The 17,123-nt window shown below is 44.6% G+C and overlaps 1 protein-coding gene across 2 annotated transcripts in view; it reads left to right on the top strand.

The window, feature by feature from the left end:
- Positions 1–17,123, top strand: part of CCDC149 (coiled-coil domain containing 149) — a 108,327-nt gene that overhangs the window by 70,754 nt on the left and 20,450 nt on the right. For both annotated transcript variants that reach the window (XM_032273497.1, XM_032273494.1), the window contains exons 5-9: positions 4,146–4,262; positions 5,018–5,190; positions 5,934–6,006; positions 7,401–7,485; positions 11,145–11,289. In XM_032273497.1, the coding sequence (XP_032129388.1) occupies positions 4,146–4,262; positions 5,018–5,190; positions 5,934–6,006; positions 7,401–7,485; positions 11,145–11,289 (593 nt within the window). The remainder of the gene's footprint in view (positions 1–4,145; positions 4,263–5,017; positions 5,191–5,933; positions 6,007–7,400; positions 7,486–11,144; positions 11,290–17,123) is intronic.

The following is a 17,123-nucleotide window of genomic DNA, read 5'->3' as shown; positions in this document are numbered from 1 at the left end:
CTGAGAAGAGATCAAGGAGGGAGCAAGTCATTCTGACTCGGGAGGCCTGGACAGGCCTCATGGAGGACAGATTGAGCAGGTCCTTGGCAGAGTTGGGGGCAGGGCACCCAGAAGCCATTTTACCACATTGTTTTGAGGCCTTGTCCCTCAGCCACATCCCAGCTGCAGCTGCGCCTCATCCGCAAGCTGACGACTCACACCCATAATTCATTCATAAACATTTATTTCTATCTAAATCAGCAACTGAATGCATCTATTGGTGGCGGCGCGGGTGCTGTGCAAGGCACTGATCCACTTTGTGGGCTGGCGCAGGGAGGCTGGCTGCGCAGTTTTCATGGCCCTGTTTGAGGAAATTAAGTGCCCTGAGCGGTTGCTTCATAGCCATTTTCCAAGGTGGAAAATCAACATCATTTGCCTGCGCTACACAGATAAGGCTGGCTTGGGAGCTCTGCTTTCTCCAGCTTAGAAGAAAGGTCAGGCTTCCCTAGTGGGCTTCTGTGTGGGAAAACGTACGTGGATGATGATGATGATGATGATGATTCCAATAATCATAAGAGCCCCTAACATTTAGTGCTTATTTATGAGACATATAATATGCTACAGGGCCGGTGCTAAGTATTGATGAGAAGTCCCATCTTCTCTTACTTAGGGTTCGATTCTGAAATCAGCATGGAAGAGGAAGAAACTTGGATGTAGCCAAAATTTCCCCCGATGGTCCCTTGAAATTGTCCAAAACTTTCAGAGTGTGTGTATGCTTCAGAATAGCAGTACTGTGTAAAAACAGAACAGTGTGACTTTGCATAAATGTATTATCAGTCTGTCTCTCCCCTCTTTCCCCAGCAGGGATATTGAGCATAGGAACTGGGAGAATCACACAGTGTTCTGGGTTATTTCTCTCTCATCCTTTTGTTCCTCTTCTTTTTTAATCACCAAACTCGTCTGTACGAGGAATTGGACTCCTCTGACTTCAGTGTTCTTTTAACGCAACCCCACTTTCTCACTTCATACTTACAGCACTTCTTCAAGGCTACGCTTTTACTGCTGTGTTTCTACAGAGGAGGAGACTGAGGCTCCGAGAAGTTTAGACAGCGTCCCGAGACTGCACAGCTCACAGACTGTGGAGCCAGGATGCACGCCCTAGCTGGGCCAACTCCAGTGCACACCAGCTGTCAGCTGGGAAGGCAGGAGCTCTCTCCTGGGGCTCTGCCGTCCTCCCTGCAGTGACTTCCTTAGACCCCCTCAGCTACTGCACTTGAGTTTCAGACCCAACTAATGGACTAGCTATTACCAACTTGGGCCTCGCTTTTAACAATAAGTGTTTCAACCAGTCCAGCCCTGAGATTTAGCAGCTGATACTGTATGCACATTAAACACCAAATGATTGTTAACATATTTATTGAAGCTTAACAGGCATCCGATATGTGAAAGATGACTCTCTTATATGGCTGTCAGACTTCAATAAACATGTTTAATAATTAATTGGCATTAAGGAAACATAATTGTGTGATTCTAAATTAAGTGCTCAGTGAAGCATATTGGGAATGGAAAACCACAGTGTTCTATTACTTAAAGCTCAGGCGGTCAGTATGGCTTTTCATAGACCAAGAAAAATACCCTGCGTTTGAAGACACAACCTAAGCCTCCTGCTGGCCTCATACCGAAAGGCAGGAATTTTCTTGTTCCTAGACCCTTGGCTCTGATAGACATTTTTTTATTTGGCTTGCTGTTTGCCTTCCTGTGTATCCACTTTTGGGGATCTGATGTCCCAAGCCAAGAGTTGTGTGATGTGATACGGTTTTTGCATATCAGCTTTCAGTGGAATTGCAAGTTTCACTACCAATTTGTTCTGTGAAGTCACTGCAAATGACTAGACTAGTGAATACTGAGCCATTCCTCCCAGGAGAAATGCAAGATGAGGTTCCTGTAAGCCTCTGGTCACAACATTTTTTCCAGTTGATCAGCCATAACCTTGTTTTATGTGTGTTTCTGTTTAAAGTCATCTTATTTGACATATATGGTTAATTCATGAACAGTGAACTGAGTTCAACAGCACCGTCACTCATGCCTGGAGGAAGCTTCTCTAACACACCTATTATCTCCATTAGGTACTTACTACTTAGAGCACTAAGTACAAGCACTTCTAGCACTTCAGCACTATACATAGGGGCCACTTTAAACAGCAAAGCCACCAGTACAAAGCACAAAAATGTGACAAATGTGGTGACACGCACTAGGTCCGGAAAGGGACATTTGTTTGCAATCCAAGGGCTGAAACAAGAAGGCAGAACGTGGCCTTGTTTGACCTCCGTGGGAATGTGTGTGTCAGGCGACTCTAATTTTTTGCCACTCTCTGCATGTCTGACAATGACCATGAAAGCACTGCAAATATTGATTTTGGGGTTAAAAATAAATTTCAGCAAGTAAGCAGATTCACAAATTCAGAATCCATGGATAATGAGGATCGAGTGTAACCAGATTCCAGCAAGTGCAGCCATCTGCACATCTAAGCGTCCTGCATCTTCTGCCTGCCTTTGCACGGTCTGTTCCACCTGCCTGGGACACTGTCCACCCAGTCCCAGTGGTGCTGTTGCTCTTGGTAGGGGCACAGTAAATATTTGTGGAGTTCAACTGCGTACTTTTCAAATAAGGACCCAAAGTAAGTGTCATTTGAAAATGCACTTTACTTTTCTTTAGTCATCATTTCTTTCAAAGTTCCTTGCTGTTATTTATTATTTCAATTTAGTTAATATTCTCCCTTGGCTTAAATTAACTTCCTATCTCTCACCTGCCCATAAATCCTTCAGAGACTCTGAAAATTAAGCCATTTTCTCGACTGGCAACGAATCCCTTAAGATTCATGCAGGAACAAGGAAGAGCATGCCCCCCGCAGGCACTCCGGCTGGGTCAGATCTGTGTGACAGTGAAAAACTGTCCCCAGCATCCCATTCATATATGAAACCCATCCACATCGTCCCTACACGGAGGTGTGGAATCAGACTTAAAACCTCCATAAAAGAAACATTGGAAAGCACTGCTGTAACTTATGAAAGTCACTCTTCAGTGGCGATCCTTGGAGTTGTGATGGGCAGGTAGGATGCTCTGAGACCACTGGGGTCTTCCTGGGCCTCTCACACCGTTTCCATTGCAGCCCCACCAAGAAGGTTTGGAGCTGCAGGTGGGGTCTTGGCTCCGGAGTCCGGGAAAGCTATGGGTTCTGCAGGGTTCTTTTGGAAAATTATGTTTTGGAAGACTGGAATTTTACTCCTGAGGGTTTTAAAACATAAATAAAGGTATATTCTAAAATTCATGAAGTGAATAAATATTTTAAAAGTTAGAAAGTAACAAGCAGATAACAGTCTCACCATCACCGAAATATACACATTTTAAATATTTGAGTGCATTTGGTCATTTTCTCTCTCTCTTTCTGTGTGTGTGTGTGTGTGTGTGTGTGTGTGTGTGAGAGAGAGAGAGAGAAAGAGAGAGAGAGAGAGAGAGAGACAGAGAGACAGAGAGTTCATTCTTAGTATAATTTTAGTCATACTGCATAGAAACATTAGAATTCTTTTTCCCCCCACTTAACATGGTATTATAAATATGTCCTCTGCTGTCACCCAGTTAGGGTAACACTATTGCTAGGCATTGTTTTTAGTTTTTTTTTAACTCTGTAAATAACAGTGCAGTCCACTTTTTTATATTTTCCTAAAGTTAGCAGTCTGGGATTATTTTTAGCCCAGATTTTTAGAAGTAGAGTTACTGGGTCATTGGGTGGGGACATTTTTAAGGCTCTTGATAACATCGCCTCACTGTTAGCGTGTGGGAGTGTGCCCATCTCAGCAGATCATCCAGCATTGGGTTATGATTTTTGAATCTTGGCTAAATGTTAATGGGAACCCTATAGCAGTACTCCACCAGACATCCAGCTTAGAGTGCCTGGGCCTTAAAGAGTGCATGCATGTGTACACTAAATACAATCTATATTTTTAATTTTTAAAATAATTGATGACACTGGCAAGTAATTGTTTGCACTTTCTCCAGTATTTCTTGAAAGTGTCTTATCTCCCAAAAGTTTCTTAGTGTCCTTTGGTTTTTATTTGGATCTGTTTATTCTCTGTCCCTTTTTCTTTTTCTACCAATGGACAATGCAGCTCTTGAGGATGACGATTGCTAAACAGAGGCTTGGAGATGAAGAAATCGGTGTGCGACACTTTGCAGCCCATGAGCGTGAAGACTTGGTTCAGCAGCTAGAGAGAGCTAAGGAACAGGTTCTCACTAACATTTATTCAGAGTGGGGGATGCGTTTGCACAGCTGGACACAACACAAACGAGTGGACCATGCTGTGTCCCGTTTCTCAGAGTGTGGGATGCCTGGGATGCACGTTGAATGCCTTTACTTCCTCGGCACTGCGCCAGGGTCCCAAGCTGACTCTTGGGTTTCTCGCCTTCAGCAGGCAGGTCTGCTCCCTGACATTGGGTACAATTGTTCTGAACACAACAAGAAACCTTCCTCCTGCCAGGATAGACAAGGAGAGAACAACACGTGACAAAGTGGCCTTACTTTGCAAGTTTCTGCTAAAATGCTGAGCAAATGCCTTTTCGGCAAAATCTCAACAAGTGCAGAGCCCTAGTTAGGTAACAGCTAAGAGAGCCTGGGCTTCCTTTCCTTCCTCTTACTAACTGAAGAGCAGAACAAGATTTCTGGGTCTAGAGCGGATTTGAAAAAGAGCGGATCTGTCAGACGCTGGCAGCTGCAGGGCACCCTGAAGAAGGCGAGGGTTCTGTTCTGGTTTTCCAAGCTGCTGCACCTCTCCTCTTAGATGTAATACGCGTCTGGCAGGAAGTTGCCCTCTCGCTTTTAGCTCTTCCTGCATTCCAGTGTGTGGAGCTTATGGTTTCAGGGCATGCGGGTGGTATTAATAAGTTTTGTAAAAATCAGTCAACCAAGTGGGAGGCTCCATCTCTGACAGTAAAGCCAGTGCCTGAGGAACATCCTGAGTGAGGGCGCTCCCTGTGGTTTCAGATTGAGTCTCTGGAGCACGACCTGCAGGCTTCTGTGGATGAGCTTCAGGATGTTAAGGAAGAACGGTCTTCCTACCAGGACAAAGTGGAGAGGCTCAACCAGGAGCTGAACCATATCCTGAGTGGGCACGAGAACCGAATCATTGACGTGGATGCCCTGTGCATGGAGAACAGGCAAGTGGCCAGGCCCAGGCCTATGTGTGGGAAGGAGGAGGGCTCTGTACAGGCCTGCAGGCTGGGAGTTATTTGCAGGCCCATTTACTTTGGAGAAAATTGCCTTACAAGTGAAAAGAAACTCATTCACCCCCAAATGTTGACATCAATGCCATTTATGAGTTGTGATATAACTAATTACAGCTAACATGTGTTAAAGAAAGCAGCCCACACCTATACAGCGGCACACATTCATCTTCCTTCTCATTCCCCACACCTTCCTTGGTAGGCCGACAAGGGCCAGGAACCTGGGAGAGTTGCTTGTTATTGCCATCAAGGAGAAAGAAAAGAATAAGAAAATAAATTGAGAAATTCCCTTAGCTGTTTCTTTTCCCTGAGGCAAATTTCAGTATGTGTGTGTCTAACCTAATGTTATGTCTGGTGTTGCCTCTTCCTGCCTGTCTTCCCCATGGAATCATCTTAATGAGAATTATGAGAAAACCGTGTTGATATCCCTTAGGGGAGCTCTGCGAGGGCTGTTTTAAAGTGGGGTGTCTGTGATTTGGGCATGTTTGACCTTGACTGTATTCATTTAAGAAAAGGTCATGAAGATGCATGTGGCTCTCCTTTCTCATGAGCAGGCAAGGTGTTAAGTGTAAAAGATAGCTCTTCTGGCAAGTGGGTTTTGTTTTTCCTCTTATACATCAGTGTGTGTTTTTTATTTAGCCCTCAAACACTTCCTAGCTTTATGTATTCTTTTCCAGGTACCTTCAAGAGAGATTAAAGCAACTCCATGAAGAGGTCAACCTCTTGAAGTCAAACATTGCCAAATACAAGGTAGCAAAATCATGATGACAGTGATGGTAATTCACTATTGTGCCTCTAAATGTCATTCTATTTTAATTCCCTTTTATGTACCAAAGATATTTTAGTACTTGCCTGCCCTCCCAGATAGACTCTAATAAAAGCTTTAACTGGGGTAACCAGCAAAAATTAAAACCCCAAACAACAAACAAAACCACAGCAGCTTTTCGCGAGAGCTCCTTCTGCGGCTGTTATCCAGGCAAGGCATGGCCACCAGGGTGTGTTTTGGCACCTGGTGTAGCCTCTCCACCAGAATCTGGACATTGAATCTTGCCTACTGCACAGCCTTTGTCCATTTGCAATTAGGTTTCTTATCCGTTTTCTCTATAACATGTGCACTCATCAGATGCTGTTTTTCTCATAATCATCCATAAGAAAATGGTTTCCGAGTGATGAAGAAACAAATACTGGGAAGTCACAGTCTAAAGCATAATGTTCATGTCACACTGCAAGGACAGAGTGTTTAAATTCTCCCCACTGTTATTTAGTCTAATTCCAGCACCATTAGTTTGATAATATCTATTTCTGCAGATGTTAGTTGTAAGTGTTATAATTAGAAAAATCTCCTGGGTCTCTCTGCCTGGAAAATAGATTGATTTCTCTTCCTGAGGGTGAAGTTTTACAGCCGTCTAGATCCTTGGAAGAACCTATTTTCCCGGCTTTTGACATTAGCATTTGTTCTTGCAAGTCTCCATGCTGTTCTTCCTTTCCATGTTGTGGGGGCCACGCATTATACCATCTATCTATACACATTCAGCCAAAGAAGAATATAGCCTTTAAGGTTGTATAATTAATACATATTTTTTAAACGTATGGATGCATTCATTTAACAACATTTATTCAGTTCTCTGTGCCAAGCACTGGCTAGATTTACATATCAATTTTAATGTAAGTCTGTTCTAGAAATGACATGTAGGTGGCACATATGTACTTCCTTAATCTGTAGCCACGGCAGACATCACTAATTGATCATGGCCGTCTTTCCTTCCAGAAATCACCATTGGTCCATGAAAATAAGCCTAGTCACCATCTCAAGTCTATTCAGAAGGAATTTTCATTACTAGTGACTTCACATTAGACTACATTCTTGCTTCAGATTTTATTTAACATATATTAAGTGCTTTTTGTATACAGGGGACTGTAATTGCTATCATTCTGCCATATACCACCTTTGAAAAAAAAAAAAAGACTACTTACCAGGCCATAAAAATTATAACTCTTGGGTGTAGACATGGAATTCTAAATATTAGGGTAGCACTTGGAGTTTGCAAGGGGATCTTGTGTGCCGATGGGAGGAGGCACCTGCTAGGTACTTTTCCATTGCTGGCTTTTCTGATGGGCTTTTTTCTATCTCAATCCTGTTTTAGAATGCTCTCGAGAGACGGAAAAACTCGAAGGGCCAGGGTAAATCCAGCAGCAGTGCTCTGACAGGAGTCCTGTCTGCAAAGCAAGGTAGGATATCATGCTCCAGGAGAGACCACTCATGAGCGTACTACAGCTGCGAAGCTGCATCCCATCCAGGCTGCTGCTTTTGTGGACTGGGAAGCAAGAGGATCCCTAGGAGGTTGGCTCCCCGACTTGCAAATGCATCGGAGATGCCGGGAGGGCCTGTTAAAACACAGATGACTGGTTCCACCCCAGAGTTTCTGATTCATAGGTCTGGGATGTGACCTGAGAATATGTATTTTTAAAAAGTTCCCAGGCGATGCTGACACTGGTTCAGGGACTCCACTTTGGGAACCACTGCATTCAAGGTTTTTCTAATGACTAGACCCCATTTAGGCAAAATCCCCGAGACTGTGCTCTCTTTTCCAGAATGTTCTCCCTTTCCTAATCACCAACTCAGCGTCTCCAAGGATATGTTTCAGCCTCCTTGAATTTCTCCTTTTTTTCCCGGCCTCTACGATCAGAAAAGTCTCCTAGCTGCTGAAATGATTTTCTCACATAACATGTGCCTTTTTCGAAGAAGCTTTTATTGATTGCAATTTTGTTCCTCCTTCTCGTCGATTCCAATGAAAAATAATGATCTTCCAGGAACAGTCCAGGAGAATAAATAGCAGCACGCTGGCTTCTGACACTTAATATTCAGAATTCAGCGCTAAACATAAGTCTTGAGTTGAACATGCTCAGCTGACCCACTTTTTGGTTGTTGATAGTGCAGACCAGCAGCTATCATATGGCAGTCTTAATCAGCACTACAGTGGCTTAAAAAAAAGTGCTGAGTCTCCAGCCTGCATAACAACCAAGGCTCTTTTCCAAGCAACTTCTTTTTTCCACTCAACCAGAAAAGAACACCCGAAAATTGTTTTTAAAAAGAAAACTACAATACTCTATAAAAATGTGAAGTAGCCCATCTAAGTTTAGCTCTGGATAGCAAATATAGCAAACCATATTTGAATGTTGATACCCAGTGTTATCATTGATGTGGGGAATGCCAGCCACACTCAGACACGGTGGCAGAACCATAAATCTGGCACAGCCTTTCCAGAAAACCTGTGATAAAAAGCATTCCATCAACAATCTATTGGTATTGGTAAACGAAATCTGTGACTCTATGGCAGCATGCTATGAAAAGCCTATAACTGGCCCCCTTTGAACCAGCAAAAAACAATTACAGACATGCAAATATTTTGCTACAAGACAGTTCTTCACATGTGACTGATAATGAAAAATATTGGAAACATCATAAATGTCTAGCAGTAGTTAAATAGTTCTATGTCTGTTTTTTGTTTTGTTTTGTTTTTTGAGACACTCACTCTGTCACCCTGACTGGAGTATAGTGGCGTGATCTTGGTTCACTGCAACCCCTGCCTCCTGGGTTCAAGCAATTCTCCTGCCTCAGCTTCCTGAGTAGCTGGGACTACAGATGCGTGCCACAACGCACAGATAATTTTTGTATCATTAGTAGAGACTGGGTTCCCCTATGTTGGCCAGGCTGATCTCGAACTCCTGACATCAGGTGATCTGCCCACCTCGGCCTCCCAGAGTGCTAGGATTATAGGCGTGAGCCACCGCGCCCAGCCAAATAATTCTGTATCTATACATGGACTACCAAAGCAGCCATCTAATTTTGTGTTTTAAGGGATATTCATGATGATTATTATTGAGTGAAAAAAGCTGCTTTTTCCATTTTGAAGGACAATTGTTTGAAGTTGCGTATTTGTAGAGAAGATATACAATGTGAGATTTATACTGTTTTTTTTATGTCTGGTAGGAATACCAGTGGTTGTTGTCTTTTTGTTTAACTCTTACTTTGTCTCCCCCTGAAGAGTGCATTTGAAAAACCCAAAGCAGACTTGAAGAACAGCCATTCAGAGTCAGAAAGGACGCATACACAGGAGCATCTGAGTAACCCAGCATAGAAAAACACGGTGGAAGCAAAAGCAGAAGCTGCAGATGTAGATTGGAGCCATGCTGTAGATGGATGGGGCTGGTGGCTTCTGAGAACAATTTAAGCCAGTTCAAGCCCAGCCAAACATAAATGGGGAAGCATAGTTGTAACAGTGTCACATCTGAAAAAGTCACAGATGTTTTAGTAGGTACTATTGTCATATTCCTCATTAATAGTGTTTTACTACCAAAGAAGCTAAGGACCTCTTACATTCTATTTACAGAAATATGAAATTTGGGATAAAGGAGGTGATAGTCCTACTGTGTGCTAAACTAGTCATACCACACTGTAATATTCTTTTATATATTTGTAAGTGGCATACAGACAAATTAGGAATTTCTTTAAAGTAGACACTTTGAAAACTGGACAAAAAAATAATTTTCTATCCATAGATGACTGGAGATGTTAACAGACTCATCCAGGGCAGGATACACACAAGGGGTGGGTCTTTCTAATACGGGTCTCAGTCCTTCAATTACGTGGAACTGTGGCTGTTGATTGGCTTTCATTTTGAACTTGGCGGTGAATGAGATCTGGCAGTTTGTGAAATAACAAGCATCCAAGAACAGCTAGCTTTTGTGCGTACTCTTTCCTGATATTTAGGTGTTTGCACTCTGCTATAGAACTTTTTGCCCTATCGTTGTGCCATCTTGCTATCGTTTGCTTAATATTTTTCTTTAAGTCGATTTTAAAGTGACTCATTCTACTGGGCCTTGTCCTATATAGTAGCACCTGTGAAATCACTGGTTCATTATGTCATTTATATCCTTTTCTAGAATACCTTCAAACAAATGCATAGCTATTAAAATACAAAGCATATTTTGCACTTTAAATAATCTCCTAAATTATCTTACCACCTGCCAGGGGTATCACACCGTGGCAAACTCTGACATAAAACAAGGCGCTCATAGCTAGGAGTCATTGTCATTTGCGTGGCTGTGTGATCTTCAGCCAATTTTTTTTTCCCATTTATTTATTTTATTGCATTTTAGGTTTTGGGGTACACGTGAAGAACATGCAAGATTGTTGCATAGGTACACACGTGGCAGTGTGATTTGCTGCCTTCCTCCCCATCACCTACATCTGGCATCTCTCCCCATGCTATCTCTCCCCAACTCCCTACCCCCACCGTCCCTCCCCTATTTCCCCCCAACTGACCCCAGTGTGTAGTGCTCCCCTCCCTGTGTCCATGTGTTCCCATTGTTCAACACCCGCCTATGAGTGAGAACAGGGGTGTTTGATCTTCTGCTCTTCTGTCAGTTTGCTGAGAATGATGGTTTCCAGGTTCGTCCATGTCCCTACAAAGGACACAGACTCATAGTTTTTGATGTCAGCCAATGTTCTTAACCCATCTGTGCCTTGCTTTGTCCATGAAATGGAAAAAAAAAAAAAAGCAATATTCTGTAGGGTTTCTTTTCCCCTAATTTTAAGACTTTATGAGTTAGTCATTCATTATGAAAGTGTTTAAAATATTAGACAAATGCAAATAATATTACCCTCTTAAAAATTGCTCATAAAAGTGCTGAGAACTTCCTCCTTTCTGTTTAGTCCTCACACTGGATTTTACTTTGTTGTGTTGACCCTTGAGGTGGACTCTCAATACACATGGTAGCATTTTGAAGCAGGGGACATGTCATTATCCAGGAAGGATTGACACCGGTTTGCATTCCCACATTTCGGAAGAATGATGACTGAGTTATATATTTTATGTCCTATCTAGTTCAGGATCTGCTATCTGAGGATCACGGATGCAGCCTCCCAGCTACTCCGCAGTCCATTTCTGACCTGAAATCTCTGGCAACAGCCCTGTTGGAAACAATCCACGAGAAAAACATGGTCATTCAGCACCAGCGGCAAACCAACAAGTATGTGGCCAAACTCTGGGGTTGGGGGGTGGGCGCGAAGGAAGTGGGACTAGGCTACCAGAAGTGAATGTCAACCAGGCGGAACCACAGAACTGCAGGGAAGGTGAGACCCCTCGAATCAGGAAGGAAACTTATTAAACTAGGACGGTGCGTCGCTTTGTATCAGTGTCTTGGCTATCAGCTGGAGCCAAGCACGGAAAGAGTACCAGCCATATCGAACGCTTCCTCTGAGCTACTCACTGAGTCGTATGCATTTCACAGATGAGTTCCGTAAAATAATTACCTGAGTGACTTGACCCCCCTCTCCTCCAGCTCTCCTTTTATGGGAGAAACTGCCTCAGTGCCATTGGAAACTCCCAACATGACTTTGAGGGTCTTTGAATGGCAGAGACCAGCCAAGCATCAACTTCCACAGGCTGCTGGGCCTAGAAAAGAATCTCATGTCACTCTTCCAGATCAGCAAAAAAGATGGTGAAAAGGAAGAGTAATTAAAATGGAATGTGTCATTTGGTTTTTATAGCATGTTGACTATGTTATGTAAAACCAAGCAAGTTAAAGACGGTTAAAGCAGCCATTAGAGATGACAGAGTCCATATCAAGAGTGTTCAGAGAATGGTAAATACACAATAAATTAAAGTAGCAAGTACTACACATGAGGTTGGCTTCGTGGGCATGCAACCTGTGCTCAGAAGGACCCCACATTAGGTCTGATCCTCCACTGTCACCATCTTGGAATTCTTAGTCATTTTTTTAACAACAGGGCCCCACATTTTTATTTTGCACTGGACCCTGCAAAGCATGTAGCTGGTCTTGTTTGCAAGACAGATGTACACCCAGAAGGTTCCCAAAATGCAAGTGTGAGAGAACTGAACCGGGCCTAGAAAGCTAGGCTTCAAGTGACAAAGGGAGGGACCAGAGAACTGGGGGCCTGGCAAACACAGGCGCACAGGAGAGAGGCAAGTGGAAAATGATTGAAAGTGTTATAAAAACAAAACAGAAAAAAAGAGAAGCTGGAGTGAAGGGAAGATCACACCAGAGATGAAGATGTATGCGGAAGAAGGCGGAGAGCAGCACAGGGAAGCAGGGCAATCTCGAGGGATGACAAGGGTCATTTATTGACAGGAGACAGTTTAAACATTCTTGAAAAAATGAAATCTTAACCAAGGAATGAAAAGCCAGATGCTGAAATGCAGATGCTTCCCAGGGGAGGAAGAAGGAATGGACACCCCCCGCAGCACGAAACGTCCTCCGTGAGCTGGCTTCATCCTTGTCTACAGAATGCCTCATCTTTCAAGCCTTCTCAGGTCTTCTAAACCCTGGTCCGTCTGAGCAGGTGACCTCAGTTCCTCATTCACTGAGAAAACAGGGCTTCTCACCATGAGCCCCTCAACCTGCGGCTGCCCTGAAATCAGTGTCTCCCCACGTTCTGCTCACTCCTGCCTCCAGGAAACACACCAGCCCACCATCTTGTTGGTCCATGACATCTTTCCTCTTCTGGGCCTCTGCTCCCCTGGGACCTCCTCTCTCACTCTCATCAACCTCCTCCCTTCCTCTGGCTTTTGCCTCTTTACCCTGAACCTCCAAACCCTTTCCTCAATCCTGCTGCCTTCCCCAAAATTCCACCAGCCTGGGATGTTTGTGAAGAAGGCCCCCTCTCTTTCCTCAATAGCCACCCTATCGAAGTGTGTTCTCCAGGTCACTTATGTTGGGATTGCTTGGGTGCAGGGACCTGGGGGGCACTTGTTTATAAATGCAGATTCAAAGGGATTTGTGGGAGGGAAGGTTAGAATTCTGGATTTTGGTAAGTCCCAGGTGAGTCCCTGCACAGTACAGAAAGACGACCTGGGCTTTAATGCCTCCCAAGACCTCCTCCTACATGTTCCATGCCATTCTTTCTTTGCTGACCACTAGTATCCCCAAACTCGATGTAATTTCTTCACGTCGAGATTTTCATCTTGAAATTCAAGTAAGATGGGCTCCAAGGGAGAAACTCCAACTCTCTCCACTGTCTCATTTCCTTTTCCTACCTCTTCCCTCACTCCCACTCCAGGCCCACTCCATCTTTCCTCTCTGTCTCCTGTGCTTTCCCCCCACCTGGGGACCTCATTCCCTGTCTCCATCTTGGCGTCTCACTCTCTGCAGACTCTTCTCAGATCTCTTGTCCCCACCACCCCGTCAAGAGCAAGACCAAGACCCACATTTCCAACTCTGGTTGCTGGTTTCTCTGGATATCCTTTTAGCTCCCCAAATCCCATAAGTCAACATCCATTCCCTAGTAGGTTTCAAATATGGCTGTTCCCTCTGAACATCGCTTCTTCCTTGGGGAGAACTCCCACAGCTCCATCCTCAGACCCCAGCTCTACCTCCCACACCTCACCCACCTGCCAGCTACCGTTCTGAGCATGCCACGAGCCTTCCCTGCAAAGCAGCTGAACCCCCATTGCCTGCCAAAGGCAGCCTCCACAGGCTGTCAGCCTGCCATGCCTCTGCAGAGGACTCCAGGCTCCTCCGACAGATTGATTTCCTAATATGTTCCTAACCGTACCCGCTGCAGACACGCGTGTTCCCCAGGTTCACAGCACTCTCTCCCTCCACTGAGAAAGACCAACATTTTCATTTGACCATGTTTATTTTTGTTTCCATGCACTTCTTCATGTTTATTTAAAAATAATTTTTGAGCCATCCTCTCGGTTTTTGGGGTTTTTTTTGACAGGGTATTTTTTTTTTTTTTTTGACAAGGTCACTCTGTCGCCCAGGCTGGAGTGCAGTGGCACAATCTTGGCTCACTGCAACCTCTGCCTCCTGGGTTCAAGTGATTTCCGTGCCTCAGCCTTCCTCGTGGCTGGGACCACGGGCGCATGCCACCACGCCTGACTAATCTTTTGTATTTTTTTTTAGTAGAGATGGGGTTTCATCATGTTGCCCAGGCTGGTCTTGAACTCCTCACCTGAAGCGATCTACGTACCTTGGCCTCCCAAAGTGCTGAGATTACAAATATGAGCCACCATGCCCAGCCCCTATAGTTTTAATTTTAATATTAATTTAAGATTAAACCACAATGTATTTCCAAACGACTCCCAGCTACCTTAATCCTCTTCCTGGAGGAAACATCCATTCCTCATTTCTTATGTATTCTTCCCAAGGATGACTAGACAGTGTAAGCAAATGCACAATACATTTACGTGTACATACATACACTCATATGTTTACATAGATATATATATTTTTTTTTTTTTTTTACAAATAGTAACTTTTTTTTTTTTTTTTTTTTTGAGACAGAGTCTCACTCTGTTGCTTAGGCTGGAGTGCAGTGGCATGATCTCGGCTCACTGCAACCTCCGCCTCCTAGGTTTAAGCAATTCTCCTGCCTTAGCCTCCCAAGCAGATGGGACTACAGGCACACACCGCTACGCCTGGCTAATTTTTTGTATTTTAGTAGAGACCGGGTTTCACCTTGTTGCCCAGACTAGTCACCAAACTCTTGAGCTCAGGCAATCTGGCCGCCTTGGCTTTCCAAAGTGCTGGGATTACAGGTGTGAGCCACCACACCCAGCCAGCATTCATTTTTTAAAAAGGTTTATGTTTTCATTGTTCTGCACCTTGAATTTTTATACCCCCTGTAATAATGGATCTTGGAGATTGCTTCATATCAGTATATAAGTTGCCTATTGTGCCATCTTTAATGCTTAGAAGGTCTTCTGTTTCATACTTTTAATAAATGTTTTATTTGGGGGCATGTAAGGGAACTAATTATACTACAAATGGAATGAGGGCTGAGTAGAATGTGACCTTGGTCTGTGTGCATTTTCCCCCTCGATTTAGCCTTACATAACTAAAATAATACAATAGCTTTTGGAATACACTGGAACCCACCCTGGTCTCTGTGTGCATGTCCCAATTGCCATCTTAGAAAAAATAATAATAATTAATTAATTAAAAAAAGAAAAGAACTGGCTTTGTTTTGCTGAAGTGTTGTAAATAGTAGGGAAGGTGTCCTTCCTGGCAGCATGCGCTCCCCTGCTGCTTTTCCACTGCCTGACAGTTACCGCCCTTGAGAGGCGCCAGTGGGAGCCATCTCACCGAATTGATGAAGAAACCTAGGACTTTACATCTTGAGTGACGTTCAATTAATAGACAATTTGCTTGAGATACTTCTTGCCAGCGAGTTGGCAGTTGCCTGGTGATGGAGAAAGAACGGATGTGAGGCTCATTTGTCTTTTGAACTGGGTGGCAAAGCATTCATGGAAGAGGCCGGTGTTCACGTGGCATTTCACTGCGCACCACATTTAGTTCTCCCGACCTTCCCCCCAGGCTCATGCCTCGCCATGGCTGGGGGTGGTGGTGAACACAGGAGAACATATTGGCCTTTTGCTATGTTTCCTGCTATGCCTGAAACTGTTTCGTCTTCTCTTTCCCTGGCCAATGGTAAATGAGCTTGGAAGTTCAGCATCTTGGGGAGCAGCAGCAAGACGGTGTCATGGATTCAGAGCAGAAACGCAAAAGGAGGCTACCTGGGGTGGGAGGAGGCGGGGGCGTCTCCAGGTGTATAGAGACACAGTTTCCTCCTTCCCCTTTAGAGCCAGCTTTCCTTAAAAACCCTCGCTCAGGTACTCCTGCTGTCTGTGTCGTCCAGAGAGCAAGCACAGTAGCGCAGTTTCTGTGTGAGTTCTGTCTTCGCAGACTCCTCATCCCACCTTCAGTGATGTCATTATTATCTAAAACCACTGCAGGGAAGCCATCTGGAGGCCTAGCGTCCTGAGAGATTTCCTAGACTACTAGGTAGATATATGCTAAAATCTCCCCCAGAACAACCCATAGCTAAATAAAAACTTTAAAACATTAAAATCTCCCTCGTCCTGAAAGAAAACAAAACCAAAATCGCTGAAGCCTGAGTATGCCTCAAGCTACTGCCCTGGTTGTCTCCTGCTCTTCACTGCTAAGCTACTGGAAGAGCCGGCTCTATTCACTTTTCCCATAGTATGCTTCTGTCTCAGCCCTGTCCCTTGGGTTCCGGATTTCATCCCAGGACAGATGTTTACTGTCCTGAAACATGTCTCCTTCAAAGGTCAGGCACATCGTCTAAGCTGCCTCTTCTCAACTCCCATCCTGCGTGACCACTTTCTAGAATAAGACGATACGGATCATCCCTTCTCATCTGTACCTTTCTCCCCCTGGCTTCCAAGGTGGCACATTGTCCTGACTGTCCTCTGCCCCCTCCCCTGTTCCTTCTGACTCCGCACCCTCTGGTGGTGAGCTGCTGGCTCCGCTCCCCCAGCCTGCCCTCTCAGAGCTTTGCCTTTCTTCCTGCATCCAGCTTGTCTGCACAGATATCTCACAGGCATCTCAGACTCATCTACCTCCTTGCTATTGCCCCATTCCTGCAGCACCCCTGCATCCACACTGGCTTGGTTTGGACCATATGGTCCCCCACCTGGACGATGCTCTTCTAACTAATCTGTTTCTACTCACATTCCTTCCATTCCATTCCAACTAGGCATCAAGAATACTTTGCCTAAACATCCTTATGCTGCTTCCTTGCTTCAAACCCTTCACTCAGCTGGTGCGGTGGCTCGCGCCTGTAATCCCAGCACTTTGGGAGGCCGAGGTGGGCTGATCACGAGGTCAGGAGTTCAAGACCAGCCTGGCCAATAAGGTGAACCCTGTCTCTACTAAAAATGCCAAAATTAGCCGGATGTGGTGGCATACACCTGTAGTCCCAGCTTCTCAGGCGGCTGAGGCAGGAGAATTGCTTGAACCCAGGAGGCAGAGGTTGCAGTGAGCTGAGATCATGCCACTGCACCTCAGCCTGGGTGACAGAGTGAGAGTTCGTCTCT

Source organism: Sapajus apella, unplaced genomic scaffold (genome assembly GCF_009761245.1).
Source record: "Sapajus apella isolate SASKATOON/1434 unplaced genomic scaffold, GSC_monkey_1.0 scaffold5, whole genome shotgun sequence".
Classification (NCBI taxonomy): Eukaryota; Metazoa; Chordata; class Mammalia; order Primates; family Cebidae; genus Sapajus; species Sapajus apella.
This window is presented reverse-complemented; position numbering and strand designations above follow the sequence as displayed.